This window comes from Genypterus blacodes, unplaced genomic scaffold, assembly GCF_046128005.1.
Source record: "Genypterus blacodes isolate CSIRO-AG114 ecotype Tasmania unplaced genomic scaffold, CSIRO-AGI_Gbla_v1 ptg000003l_1, whole genome shotgun sequence".
NCBI lineage: Eukaryota > Metazoa > Chordata > Actinopteri > Ophidiiformes > Ophidiidae > Genypterus > Genypterus blacodes.
The window spans coordinates 10,079,573-10,094,385 of NW_027466817.1; the positions used below are offsets into that span (position 1 = coordinate 10,079,573).

A 14,813-nucleotide genomic window follows, 5' to 3' on the forward strand; every position below is an offset into this window, starting at 1 on the left:
CACCGACAGGGAATTTAGTGTGGTGGCTTTATTGTGCGTGGCGTGACAGAAATATACAGTTCAAAGGAAACCAATGGCCACCTATCACTCATATAATGCACATCAAAGGAATTTTGTTCGTCACAAATGGAGACTGGTGTGCTACAATTAATTTCATAGGATTCTTTGTAGTTTAACATTTTTGTAATTTAATTTTAACCTCAGCCTGTATGTGCTCTACTTATTACCAGCTGGTGGCAAGTAGGAGAGCATTCCACCAATCAAACCTATTAAGACGACTTTTGAGTTTTTATAGGTTATACCTCCTGATCTGGAGGTACAACAGCTCAGCACATTTTCATGGCTTAATGTCACATCAATGTCTTTTGTTGTGTCTTCTGTATCCCTAGGCCACAGCTTTAGTAACACACAATGACGGCAGATTAGCTTCACTTCACACCCCTGTGTGTTCTTTGGCCTCCAAATGTGTGCAAGTACTGTGACACCCTCAGGGAAATGTAGGAGATGGAGAAGAGATAGAGAGGGGACAATGTTAAGGGGATTAGGGAAGGATTTTAGTGGGAACACCAAGATCAACAACATTGATTGTAGCAAACAGCATTAGCTAAAAAGATGGAGTGATAAAAATAGCGGATAAGTAATAACAGATATGAATTAAAGAGAAGTGTTTCTATTGGGTGTGACTAAGGACCTGCAAGAGTGCGTACGAATGTGTCTGCAGAAGAAAACACGTACAACGTATAAGTAAGCTTTAAAGGGCAGCCATTTGTCATCATTTCACACTTCAATGCCGTCCTCATCATGGAGGAGTGATGCGAGTGATCAGTGATGTGAAAACTCTCTCTTTCGAAAACATTGTATTCTGTGTGTCGGACAGCATAACAAATGTCCATAGAAACTTTTCAAATCTCTCCACCTCTCCACTGCGCTACCCTGTGATCAGAATGTTCCAAACACAAATCACTGTCATCATCACTAAATCCTCCCAGCAGAGCTTTGGAGCCCCCTGAAGCACGAGAAGCAGCATATTTAATGTTGTGCTTTGTCATATGATTTGCCTTTATTCTTTATTTCATGTGAATTTATTGCAATTCTTTACTATATTCCTATTTGCTATAGTCTTTTGTGTGTTACTAGTGATGAATAAATCTCTCAATCTCTTATGGAGGGTCGAGGCAATAACCTGACCAAATTTCATTATTTAGCGATGGAGGAGCAGTGGGCCTTGGTGGAAGTATCCACTCTGATGAATGCCCCCCTCATCTAAATTGTTTGTACGCAGATGGATCCAGTGTACGACATATCATTGGGAATCACACTTGGCCACGCAACTTCCTGGTCTGTGTGTCCTCAGTTCTCAAATATCGCTGGATATCGTTTCCTTTTGACATACTGGGCTGTATGTCAAAAGAAAACGATGATGGAGGTCCTGATGCTTAAATTTGTATAGAAAATTATTTTAGTGGAATTGTGTAGTTTTATTGTTGTTTATTTGTGCAGTAACCATAATGTATTGATGATAAGCATCTTATTTAGTAAGTAAGTGGACAACAACCTATATTAAAATAAGATAAAATCACAATTTGAACAAAAAAACACGTCTAAAGCAGTATGATAAAGACAGCATAGATCAGAGAGTGGTGAGGAAGACCTCCTTCAGACTGTCCAGAGCCTCCTCCTGGGTGATCTCCCTCCACTCTTCAGGAATCTGAGCTGGTTCCTGCTCATATTCCTCTGCAAACCTCCCATTGAACCTCACCAGCACATACCTGCCAAAGAAGAAGTACATTCTCTCTTAACTTTATCTTTATCAGGTTAAAGTTCTATTTATTGAGCACATAGAATGATCCATGTTTGGTAAATCTTGTCCGTCTGTGTCATAGAAGTCTGCGTCATTGTAATAGTACTTAGCCTAGGTGGAGCCATGAGGGCCATCTAGTTCTGAATCTGGACACTTTTCTACTTTCTATTTTTTATTTGAATTCTTGTCAAATAATTGCACTACAACAATATTCAAATACACACACAAACACTTTACCTCCAGTAAGCCCTGGCCCTCTGGCTGTCTGGGTCGATGCTCCAGTCTGGGTACAGAGAGCTGAAGTCCTCACAGGCCACAGATTCGCCCTGTGTGTCCTTGTTCAGGAACATGTTACCTCGAATCAAGCTTTCAGGGCAACTGATATGAGACAGAAAGCCGGAGTCGTCACAGGTGTAGGACAACATGCCTTTGGGTCGATGGAGCACGGCTCTGTGAACCATATGGCCCATGTCCTCCACCTCACACGGTGCTCTGCAGAGAGGACATTGCTTCTCACAGCCTCTCACTCTTTTGTAGAGACATTCTTGGGGTTTAATGGCAGGATGGGACCGGAGAAACTGGGCAATATCTTCCTTTTGGAAGAGTTCATGAACTAGATTCAACCTCATTGCAGCCAATGCCTCCAGAAGACATGAGACAAAACGATCCCATTCTGTGCTGATACTGAACAGAGGCCCTTCCAGAGAATCCCTGGACACATCCACATCTCCGTCCTGCTCCACAATGAGGCATACCCTCTCCAGCAGCAGCTTTGTATCACACAGCCCTCCGTTTACACCTGGTGCTGATTGGCTCACTGCTGCCGCCATCTTTCCTACAATCTCGCCAAGTCTTTGCTGCATCCATTCATCTAGGGTGGCTGAATTTGACAGGTGAGTCACCACAATATCCTGGATCTTCCTCATTAAGAAGCCATCATAGCTGACCAAATATTCCAGATAGCTTTCAAAGTTGTCTTCCTTTAGCAGCTCCTCAAGCAGACTTTGGTGGAAGATCCGCAGGGACAGATGGTGACCATTACCTTGCTTCATTATCTCTTCTGCAACATGACTCCCTAGTGGTTGATAGATGTAGTCCAACGCTGTAGGTCTGAAGACCATTGACGTGAAAGCATGGGCCACCCTCTGGCACTGGTCTCTCTTTCTGTACTGGTAAATAAAGTCTGACCTATTCTTGATTGCACTGATGAAAGTCAAGAGTTCTCTGTCCTTGACATACAGATCATGCATTTTTTGGAAGTCTTGGCATGCAAAGCTACACAGGTAAACCTTCAGATCCACTTCAAAAGCTGTTCGGATATCTGGAAAGGATTTTTCCTTTAAAGCTTTTTCAATGTTTTCTAACAGCTCTGTGATGTAGCTGTCAGAGAAGTCTGCTAGCAAAACAGATTTGTCTGCTACAAATTGCTGGTAATCTTCAATGACCTTGTTCACCACACTGTGAGCTTCTAACTTCTGATGTCTTTTATCCTTAATGGGTTTCATTCTGCTTATGTATCGAAAGTACTCGTCATAAATGCAAAAGCCACAAATCTGCAGGTGGCCCATGACATCAACCTTCCTCATGTGTTTCTGAAGCCGTCGGTCGATGAGATTCTCCCTGAGAATCTTCGCCACTCTTGGAGTAATGTCATCCTTTTCTGAAGGTCTGAAGTGAAAGTCTGACAATGTATTGCTCCACACACTCTCAAACTCCTTTTCCAGTTCTTCTTCACTGAAGATAAGATTGTCTGACTTGCTCTTTTCTAAAAGTGTTTGCAGCTTGGACTCTTCTTCTTTTTCCAGCAAGGTCTGGAGGTTTTTCATCTGTATGGATAAATATTGACTCTCATTGGCTGACTGTAATCTTTGCATCGTCTCTTCAGTCATTTGCTTCTGGAGATCATCCATACTGCTCATTAGCATTGGTTTCCACATATGTGTGTGTGTTTTGTGGAGTTCATCCTTCATCAGATAGGCCTCTGCGTTTGATCTGAGTTTGATCATCTCTGTTTTCACTTCCTCTCTGCCTTCATCCTTCAACTCATTGAGAAAGTACTCTTTGATCACAGCGTTTAAAGACTGAGGCTTTGTGGAAATTATTTGACTTGTTGCTCTGTCAATCCAGCTTCTCATGTGTTCCAAGAAATTGTTCTCCCACTCTGAAAGCTTCATGCACAACATGGAGAATGCTGAAGCTATGTCTGTACTTTGGAGATCAATGGAGAACGATTCTGTTTTCACTGCTTCCCAAACAGCATACAAACGGAGCATAAATTCAGTCAGATCTGAGGCTGCAGATTTAGTTGAGCACTTCCTCAATGCCTCAAACAGGTTTTGCTTCAGCTTCAACACTACCGTACCGTAGTCTGGATCAACTGGCTGAGAGAGGGAGACATTGTGCCAAGGCCCTTTGACACAAGGGATTCTGCTTGGGTTATTTGCATGAAGGTAATTGACATGAGTTCCTCCATCCCCAGTCCCTGTCTGAAGGATCTCATTTACACGTCCCAACTGCAAGGCTTGTAACGTGCTGTTTAATCCTTCATCTTGTGTCAGAAGTTGGCAGATGGGCATGGGGCCAGATTCCTTGGAACGAAGGAGAGCATTAACTATGACAGTGAAGTCAGTTTCAGCTTCAGTGGCCTCATATGAAGCTAGATTTTGTATTAACACATCACTCAATCCTGTTGCCACAGTGGCCATTTCATTGGCACAGATGAGGTTAGTTCCTTTTGTGTCCAGCTGTGTTGAGCAGAGTCCTTCTACATCAATTAACAAGAGGAAATTGCAAGCCAAGTCTATCCTGAGCTCCCTGGAGAGACACAGAACCAGCATGTACACCCCTCTGGTGGACCTTCCTTCAGGGAATTTCACCCCAAATAATGCAGAAAGAACCTCAGAATTCCTTGCACGATGTACTCCAAGGTTTGTCATGACGCGCGTTCTGAACTCTTCTTGAGGAAAGCGTCGTTTGAACTCTGCTAAGACGCAGCACAGCCACTTGGTTGGGATGTTTGAAGCATCTCCATCCATTAGTTCAAGAGGAATTCCATAAAGAAGCAGGTCTGCAGCTAAGCTGGGGAGGCGCAACACATTGCTGTTTCCAGTGCCTTGTTTATTGCATGTTAGCTCAAAAATTAGTCCCATCTCGCGTAAAAAGTGTTCAAGACCTAGGACAGAAGTATTAGTTTTAGAAAGCAGTTTTCCAACTGAACCTGAGGCATGCTGTTTTTCACTGATTCCATTTTTTCCAGACTCCAAATTAAAATTTGGGGTTTCGGAGATTGGATCAGGGATTTCTTCCTCGAGAAAATCTTCATTTCTAGTTGTTGCTAGACTTCCAACCTCTCTTTGAGTAGTCTTGAAATCCAGTTGTTTAAAGATTGAGTCAGGCATTTGTTCTTCAAGAAAATCTTCTAGATCTAGAACTCCAACCTCTTTTTGAGTAGACATCAAATCTAATTGTTGCTCCATGATAGGATCATCCATCCTTTGGTGATAAATACCTGGTTCTATGTCCAACTCCATGGCCTGAAGTTGTTCTTTTTGTTGTGCTGTGCTCTGAGCTGTAATGCTGTGCAAAATATCTGTCATATCCTGTGTGATTGCGCTCTGCTGCTCAGAAGGTTCCAGACCAGTTAGGTCACTCCAGCTCTGTGGCTGCTCCTCAATTTTGTCCTCTGTCAGAGGAGAAACAGTGTAGAAACTACGGTTGTTGTACAGGTCATCTTTCTGATCTACATCCTTTTTTGAATTTGCAAATGGATCCTCAGAGCTGTTTATTTGTTTACATTGCAGTGCTTGAAGCCTCAACTTCATCCAGCTGAGGAAATAGGTCCTCTCCGTTTTATCGGCAGTGAAAAGGGCCCCAGTGAAAGCCTTCATTGCTTCGGTCATTTTGTACTTGCTCAACTCGGCAAAGATGTCCTTCTTTTCTTGTTGCAGATGCAGATCTTTTTTGTTTTGTTTTGTCAGTGTACTCTCCTTTTTGTCTAATTCTGCCAGTTTTTCCCACGAAGACCCCTGCAAAGGCAACTGTTTTTCCCTGAACTGAGCGGATCCTTCTTCTAAACCTTTCAACACATCCTCCACGGTAGCCTTTGCCTTTTTACACACTGCCCCTTCGTCCACATTCAGGCCCAGAGCCACTGCTGTTTTTGCGGCTGCTTCCAGTGTCACATGTTTTAGTTCATTTGGTAACAGAACTTTCAAGGCGTCACGGAGAACATCAGCCAGTTCCACTTCACTGTCAGCTCCCCCTGAGAGCACTGACCCATCAGGCAGCCCCATGTCCTTTTCCAGGTTCTGTTCTGCAAACTCCATGACTCTTTCGTCATTTTTTTCACTGTCTGAGATGTCAATCAGTATGGTTTTGCGTGCCATTCTTTTGCAGGCTGCAAGTAGACATTTATCTTTTTCCATTAGGTTCCCACAGAAAACAACCACAACTGAAGATGCTTGACACAGAAAATGTAGGGTTTTCTCATGCAACCCTGCATCACCACGTAGGTTAGCTATCGCAGCAGGAATGGGCAAAGGGTCTCTGTCAGGGTCTCCAGCAGGTAGGTACCATGCCAGCTCTACGAGGCCATTAGAGAGTCTAAGGGGCAGATGGCCTCCATCCATCCCTCTGTGGAGAAACGCTTCACTTCCAATAACACTGTTTAGTGCCAATGACTTGGAGATACTACAGTGACCAAACTTCACACAAGAAACTAATGGAATTTCTGTGGTAGCCAAGTCCCCTTGTATGACCCCTCTGTTTTGATCAGAAAATTGAGACATCCATTGGCTCACAACACCTCTCAACGGCCAAAGAAGGAAACAGCCAGGCAGCTCTGGATCTACATGTGGAAGGACCAGGGGTACAGCGAACTGACACTGAAACATGCGCATTGTAACCTCCTGCTGAAGAAACGTGTTGGCAGACATATAGACTGCTGTAACCAAATCAAGGGGATTGATGATACATTGGCTCTCGCTTTGGAGCCCGTCCTCGTCTGCAGTGTTGGCACCACCCTGAACACCAGGAGGAGTTTTGCAGCACTGTGTCCGAGCATCGGGGCAAAGAACCCAGAGTTGTTGGAGGAAAGTTCTGGGTAGGTCCTCAGGCACTAATGGAGGTTGGATTGCCAGACTCCAGGTGCTGATGTTCAACATAGAGACCGGGTCCAGTGGAGTCATCCTGCATGCCCCCAAGCCCAGTTTAAGCAGGACCTCCTCCTGGGCATTGAGCACTTTTGGAGGTTCTAGAAAAAACAACAACAGGTCAACAACACATCACTTAGATTATAATTAAACGATTTAGGCTGAACAATATGACTTCTGACACTATTGTCCTGGAAGGTTCTCAGTCATCATTAGCTAATCAATGAGTCAGTAGTGCTCAGTAAACCAACCTTCTCTGTGAGTCCTCAAAGGATCAATGACAGGTTACACAGTACATTTACATGCAAGTGAAAACCTCAATTCTATTCTGATTAAGGCAATAATCGTTTTTTCATCATCAACATCAACATCATATACACCATCATATACACCAACAGCAAGATTAATCAATTCATAACTCTTTTATCCACTTTTATCCAAAGCACTTTACAATGACCCATTCATCAACAGATGGCAGAGGCACACAGTGGAGCAGTCAGCAGTGATCTGGGAACCTTTTTGCTACCCCATTTCATGTAAATGGAAGCCACATTTCCTCACTTGCAGGACTAACGACTTCACACCGCTATGTGTATATACAGAAAACTGCTGTTTCCTGTTACTTCTGTCCCTGTTTATGTCTTACTCATGTTTTAGCCTAAATCACAGCAGTGACAAAAGGTTACTTGGATGAGGGACGAAATGTCTTCGAGACAAAACAACAACTTCATTTGCACTTCTGCTCCTTTAAGTGGCAGCAGTGTTTCCTTTATGAGACCATTCTCTGGCTCAGTGTCTTGCCACCAGACCAATTATCGTACAGAGCAAACCCACACAAACAATCCTATCATGTAGGGCTGTTACCCTGCATTCAATCCTGGCCTGCAGCTTTGACATAAGGTTGACACATTTTTTGCCAATACTACCAACTGCTACTATTATCAGTTGTAGTAATCTCGGGTATGTATGTTGTCGCTAGTGCAAACTAATAATCTAAAATATAGAAACTATTCTGATGGAGGTGGAGCTGTTCTGCTCTGTAGCTGTTGAAGATACATTCAAACTATTTGTACTTTACTGAATCAGTCCCATCTCAACTAAATGATAGTGGTAGTTGCATATTTGTCGCCCTACAAGAGACTCAGCTATGCCTCAATAAATACAGATCCTATCTGAAAATGACTTTCTGATCAACTGATCCAGATCCAGATTTTGATAAAGATCCTAGCAAGATGGCACCTATTGATCTTCTGTCATGGGGGACACATGACCCCATGTCTAATTTTTCGAATAAGTTCCTTCACATCTTATCTCTGTATTTGATCATTCACCATGAAGTGTTCTTTGTCAAAAGAAAACTTCATAAATAAATCTGTTAATAACGTTTTTAGTCATCTTGCAAATAGACACACACATGCAGACACACACACACACACACACACAAGCAAATAACCCAAATCAAGCACATGGTGGAGGTAATAAATATATATATAGGTAAGCTTTAACATACTTTTCTTCTTGGAGCTGAGCCTCTTGGAAAGCTTGAGCGACATGACGATGCAGAACTCCTCGTCTCTCAGTCAGATTTTGTCGTCTTCTCTCATCCAGCGCATAGTGATCACCCCTGGGATGCGGATGGAAACCTGAGATGATGGAATTCATGACTTAACACAGTGGAAAGTTTGGAAAGATCCCTGACTCTTGGTCCGCCCACATTCACCAATAAATTGAGTTTTTGAGATGATGCGTTGATCTCCAGTGAGGCGGAAAGTACACAGGCTGATGGTTTGTCCTGGATCTGATCTTTGTGAAATGGTCAGCGGAGCAAACCTGAACCTCCCTGTTTTATTTTGCTCTTCGCTACAGTAAATCCTGGGTGCTGACAGGTTTAATATAATACACTGTCATGAATGCCAGTGGTGGATTGGGAAGCTGTCAGAAAGATAAAGGACAGTTCAATGCGTAGGCGATAGTCCCTCCATCCAATCATATCTCAGCACAGCCATTTCTGAAAACCTTTAACTATATCACAATGAACAACTTTAACAATTGAGTATTCATTGCGTGTCCTGTGTCTACGTGGGTGAACATATTTGTCTCTAACTAAACTTCAGAATGTGTGTTCCATGGATTTGCCTTTGTGTGGTCAATGGTACAGACAGACAGCTCTACTCTGGACTCCCTCAGTGAACGCCAAATATCAAGGAAAATAGAACAACACGCAAGAAAACAAAACAATGTCAGTGACCTGGTTTGGATATTGTTTCCCTGAAATTGTTACATTTTTCAAAATCACGATAGTATCACATTAAATCATTTGTATGTTGATCATTAATGTTGATGCAGAGCCTGCATAGATTTATGAAATTATTGCTCCTTACCTGTGGCTCCTCATACAGACACTTGTATGGTTTCGTCCTCTGCCTGTCTCTTATACTCCTGTCTTCAGTGATATGACGCATTCCTGCACCTGCATCTGTTCCTATTGGTACCAAGTGGACGGCAGTCATTCGCACGCACACACAGATCGACACATTCACACGTAGGCCAAAGCAATGAGCGGCATCGACATTTATCTACAAATTCCACTTGTGACAGGCTTGATCGTTCAGCTTGATAACATCAGAACCTGCTGAGATGCATTCACCTGCACACCTGAGCGAAGGATTATCACCAGCTGATTCGCAAGGATCACACATCAGGCTCCAGACAATGACGCAGACACAGGCACACACACACGCACACACACGCCTGTAGTCATGAACGATTTATCAGATACGAGACTGATTGTTAAGAATGACGTCCATTCCTTCCAAGGAATCCAAGTGACCTCTGACCTGCTTTTTCTGCCTTATGTTTGTTGACTTATTTGAGGGCTTATACAATCGCATAATTTTGTTTCCCACCCAAAGATGTGATTTTGATGACATGACACCAAAATGACATACTTTTTCTCTACAAATACAGCAGTGTGGTTGAAGGTCGAGGCTATGAATTTGTGTATTTGTAGGATTTGTTCACTTCCTGTATAGTGGTGATGTGACTGGCTTCACTTTGGGAACAATTCCTTTCAGGTTTTTGACAAAAAGATTGCTTTGCTAACGCTTTCACTAGGGGTGAAAACACATTTCTGTTCGCAGGTTTCTTTGACGGTTTCTGTACATTTTGCTTTACTAAATATAACACTGCCACTCAGTACAGAGGAGAACACCCACTCCCATGTCACTGAACAATACCTGCGCATGGAAACGTGGGTAAAAATATTACAGCGCCTTCATACACAAACTCACTGCCATGGTGAATTAAGATGAAGAACCAAAAGTGTGTGGACTCTTTCCACTCGTCTTATGTTCATCAAGACACTTTTCGTTGCACTTTGTGTTCTCCCCTCAGTAAAATGATAATAAAGTTAGGGTGAATCTCCTGATGAGACAGAACAAGCTAAATGACCTAAAAAGCAAAAATTCTGTCTTATTACTATGAGTAAAATGTGACCAAATCAAATCTGCTCTGTGCTGCTGCAGTGTGGCACACACACACACACACACACACACACAGATTACAGCTTCTCTATTTTTGTACTGCAAAGCTCTTTAGCAATCTGACCAATGTGAGTCTACAGCTACAAGTTAAGTGTGTTGGAATACTCAGCAGTGTGTGTGTGTGTGTGTCAATTTATTCCTTGTATTCTTGATTGCTTGGATCTGCTCCTTTGTCCGCTGTTTATTTCCTACAGAAGGACTAAGGAAAGAGACAGAGAAGAACATTAAGGATCGACAAAGACAGACAGAGGAAGAGGAGCCAAGATGTTGGTGACAATGATGTCCGCCATGTACGTGATGGTCCGAGTCGTAGAATCGGTAAGAAGATCAGATTGCGAAAGTCAAAACAGGAAAATGTATTGTTTCTTTGAGAACAACGAATGATGCTGAACTCTTTAAAGTATTAAGATCATTTTGTGGAAAGTTACAGCTAAACCAGAGAACAGAACTTACGTAACTCTCCCACACTTCATTATAGAAAGCTTTAAAATACAGCTTAAACAACCATTCAAATGATGTCTTAAACAAACAAACAAACTTGAATAGAATATCTTAAACTGTATGAAATCTAATAGAAAATAATAAATAAGAAAAATAATGTAATGTGATCCGTTTATCATTGACTCTGTCACTCTGTAAACAACAAACAAGGCTCTGTTTGTTGCTTACATGCTTTAGACTTCAAAGAGTCACCGCACATCAGTCCAGAATGTTCACTTAATTAGCACATTTCCATTCATTGTGAACTGGACCACCTTCTGGTCGTTGATGTTGCTTTTATTTTGAAATCCTAACTTGTAAGTAGATCAGCGATGTGAAACAGCAGCTAAATGGGAAGAAAATGTCACGATTGACGGAATCGCGCATTACAGAGAGGTTACGGTGTAATAAAAGACGAATCACCCTTTATTCATTAATACGTGAGGGCTGACGGCATAGACTACTGCGAAGGGCATGAAAGGGTTAATGCTGCTGGTCTCGCTCTCTCTCTCTCTCTCACACACACACACACACACACACCTGGACGCTGCACAGGCTGATTATTGCCAATAACCGCAGTGTGGCGTTTACGTGACTGTTTACTCGCCATCTGCCAGTTTGATTATTATGCTGCGTTCATGTGGTATGGGAACTCAGTATATTTAAGTCCCTGCTCTCGCAGAATACACGACGTCTGAAACAATTATATACACTTTTACATAACAGAACAAATGCGGTGTTAAAACTCTCTGTACCTCCGGGCCTTACTTCCGTGTTTAGGTCGTTTCTTCGAGAAGCACTCGAACGCAATGGAATCGTTTGTACCACCACAACTTCATGTTAACCACCGTCCAATAAGCACCTGAACTCAGCATTGAGCACGCAACATAACATAAAATGGAGCTCATACACGTGATACGCCTGCTTGTTGAGTCTCTCGTTTTCAACATAAACAACTACTTTGCACCTGTCCGCATCATCAGAGGAGGTGATTTACATACATACTGTACCTGTGCAGTGTGTCTACAACTGTGACAATCCATATATGTGACTGCATATATGTGACTCTGATTATTAGATCAGTTTGCTGTTTGCATGTGCTCCAGCTTGCTTTACTTACATTATAATTGGATTAAGAGAGTGTGTGTGTAAATGTAAACAGTGTTCTGTTCCATTTGGGGGTTTGGTACTTTCCTCAAGGGCAGCACCAAAGGGGGAGGAGCAACACTGGCTCATCCAGCTCCTGCCTGTCTGGGGATCAAACTGGCGACCTTTCAATCAATGCTGTCATTTGTCACACCTGTTTTTCCTGCTTTGACACACGCACACTCACACATGTATAATAACCCCCTTCACGCCTCTAACACAAACGCTTGGTCACCTCAGATTGGGATGCGGTTTGCACAGCAACAGGAGCCTTTGCCTTACTTGGTGTCCCAGCCGCTGCCTTGGCAGGTTCACTCGGTGTCACACAGTCGGAGGAGCAGCAAAGCAGATGAGGTGAGATGTGTATCTCTGTGGCTTAGTGCTGACACACTCTCTCTCTCACACACACACACACACACACACACACACACACACACACACACACACACACAACTCTGCGCTCTCACTCCACACCCCAGTGAGTTGTCCACTTTTCCCACATCCTTCCATTTTCGTTGCGCAGCAGCTCCACTTGAGACTTCTTGGCCTCAGAGGAACATTTATGGTTATTCCACAAGAAAACTGAACAGTAATCTATACTTCCGATCCAATTTCACACACTGGCCATCACAGGCCGAGCAAAGTTCAATGGTGAAGCTTGACTCAGCATGTGAGCGTCTAAAGCCGATCACATGGTCTGACTTTGCATGTCTGTCGCAGGACTAAATAATAATAGCGACAATAATATAAATAATAAAATATAGAGGCTATAAAGCAAATACAACTACTACTACTACTAATAATTTAATTAATTAAAAATGTTCATATATATTTGTTTACAAAATATATTCCTCTTAAAATACATCTTTTCTTCATAATAAAGTGAATGTCCGCAGATGTCTACTGTCAACTCTTCCTTACCTCTAAATGGATTGTCAGCAGGAGTGTAACTGACAATAACTTAACCTTAACATAAGGTTTAAGGTTACCTGATTGAAAGGATGATGAAGCAGCAGATGAACAGATACACAGTAAATGTTTGGGACTTGAGATAATAAAGCACAAGGACACAATGTGCGCCCAGAACATCTAAGGGAATAGAAGGAGGTTGACAGGTAAACAACATGTGAAGCTTAAGCACAGTCGTCAAACCCCTGACCTCTTTGCTGCTGCTCTGCCTGGGCTGTAATCCTAACTAAGGGGATTTGTGTTTGAGGTCATGACTGTAAAACACACACACACACACTCTCTCTCAAACAAACACACACACACAGTGGAATGTAAAGAATGTTTCAGTTACATTCCAGATCAGACTGTAACATTGATAATCATCACAGCAGCATTCCTGACATGTATCTTGTGCAAAGCCTTTTCATTATCTGTGTGTGTGTGTGTGTGTGTGTGTGTGTGTGTGTGTGTGTGTGTGTGTTCTAACCAGTTGTCATGTTCTCTTTCAGTTTGACAGAAGGAACAGCATGGGTGTGTTCAGAAAAAGTAAGTCACACAACTACAAATACAAAGTACAAGATGCAATTTTCCTGCTGCAATTAATCGCCAACCAACTGATTGAAAGTGAAATTTAATTAATTGAAATAAATTAAACCGTGTGTTTGAATTTGATTGTTGCTGCAGAATATGTCTCCATGGCTATTGCCTCTACCTCTCTGGCTATCCCCTGTGTCCTGTCGTGCTCGGACTCAAATGTCGCTAATGGGACGTGCACGACCCCCTCCTCTGCCGGCCCCCCGCTCAGCCCTGTCGAAGTCCAGAAGGCTGCTGCCACCATCCAGGGCCACTTCAGGAAGTTCCAACAGAAGAAACAGAAGAATGGCAAATAGACAACAGACAGTGGGACATAATAATCATATTTATATGTGCACATTGTTTAATCGTATGTAAAATAATATATGAATGTTCTATGGGAATCTATTTGTGAATGAATGGTGGATAAGAGACTGAGTGTTTTTGTGGCATTTACATATCACCAGTGCTCCCAGTATATCGGTATGAAAATAAAAGGATCATTGTCATCATTAACAGCTGCTTTCAATAAACTCCTTTCAACCTGTGTGGTATGTTGCCCTCTAGTGTTTCAATCAGGTGCTGAATCATATTGTGTAAATGTCCTATGGTCTCTAAACAGAGAACTGCGAATGACATCATGATATTTCCTAATTTGGCAAATGGAAAATAAAGAAAAAATACATATCACTGTACACACACACACACACACACACTGTATTTGCTGACTTCACCGTGTATGTTCCCTGCATACTGCTCAACCTCTCCACAGCTATGTTTCTAATGCAACAATGATGATCTTATCTCATCAGAAAGGAGCTGGTGCTTCCTGTGGCGGCTTCTCAAACTGTGCTTTGGCTCTGCAGGCAGTAAACTGCCTCAGTTCAAACATTTTGGCATCCCGGTGTTAAAAATCCTTCCAAAAATTCTAAAACTCAGCTGGAAAATATGTGTATGAGTGGATCAAAGCCAAAGAGAAGCGTCCTCATTCTGCCTGTTTCCAATGGAGTCCTGAAAATACACGAAAATAAAAATGCTGTAAATTGTATGAAAGCTTTTTATCGTTGGAAATAAGGACTTCACATTCTATCCTGCCATGCAAACAGATGAGCATCATAGAATATCAACGGAGTCGGACAGAAGCTGCTGGACTGGAGATCCTTGGTTTAGCAT

At 42.4% G+C, this 14,813-nt stretch overlaps 2 protein-coding genes across 3 annotated transcripts; one reads left to right on the top strand and one right to left on the bottom strand.

The window, feature by feature from the left end:
- Nucleotides 1-8: 8 nt before the first annotated feature.
- Nucleotides 9-9,487, bottom strand: gvin1l2 (GTPase, very large interferon inducible 1-like 2). The gene is made up of 4 exons (XM_076141486.1): nucleotides 9,333-9,487; nucleotides 8,462-8,594; nucleotides 2,039-7,052; nucleotides 9-1,769 (listed from the first exon to the last, which is right to left on the bottom strand). The coding sequence occupies exons 2-4, from the start codon at nucleotides 8,502-8,504 to the stop codon at nucleotides 1,631-1,633; spliced, it is 5,196 nt and encodes a 1,731-aa protein (XP_075997601.1). The 5' UTR covers nucleotides 8,505-8,594; nucleotides 9,333-9,487; the 3' UTR covers nucleotides 9-1,630.
- A 1,058-nt stretch (nucleotides 9,488-10,545) lies between these two features.
- On the top strand, nucleotides 10,546-14,181 carry LOC142992883 (uncharacterized). Of its 2 annotated transcripts, none has more exons than XM_076143425.1 (4): nucleotides 10,546-10,811; nucleotides 12,360-12,473; nucleotides 13,577-13,613; nucleotides 13,752-14,181. In XM_076143425.1, exons 1-4 carry the CDS (start codon nucleotides 10,758-10,760, stop codon nucleotides 13,955-13,957), a joined length of 411 nt encoding a protein of 136 aa, XP_075999540.1. In that variant the 5' UTR covers nucleotides 10,546-10,757; the 3' UTR covers nucleotides 13,958-14,181. The 2 variants fall into 2 exon arrangements, with proteins under 2 accessions (XP_075999540.1, XP_075999549.1); XM_076143434.1 differs by lacking the exon at nucleotides 10,546-10,811 and adding an exon at nucleotides 11,875-11,961.
- The last annotated feature ends 632 nt before the right edge of the window (nucleotides 14,182-14,813 follow it).

Coding starts and splice junctions, on each gene's coding strand:
- LOC142992883 (XM_076143425.1), top strand. CDS start 10,758: ATGTTGGTGACAATGATGTCCGCCATGTACGTGATGGTCCGAGTCGTA. Junction 12,474..13,576: donor GGAGCAGCAAAGCAGATGAG/GTGAGATGTGTA, acceptor GTTCTCTTTCAG/TTTGACAGAAGGAACAGCAT. Junction 13,614..13,751: donor CATGGGTGTGTTCAGAAAAA/GTAAGTCACACA, acceptor TTGTTGCTGCAG/AATATGTCTCCATGGCTATT.
- gvin1l2 (XM_076141486.1), bottom strand. CDS start 8,504: ATGTCGCTCAAGCTTTCCAAGAGGCTCAGCTCCAAGAAGAAAA. Junction 7,053..8,461: donor GCTCAGCTCCAAGAAGAAAA/GTATGTTAAAGC, acceptor TGTTTTTTCTAG/AACCTCCAAAAGTGCTCAAT. Junction 1,770..2,038: donor AGGGCCAGGGCTTACTGGAG/GTAAAGTGTTTG, acceptor CTTCTTTGGCAG/GTATGTGCTGGTGAGGTTCA.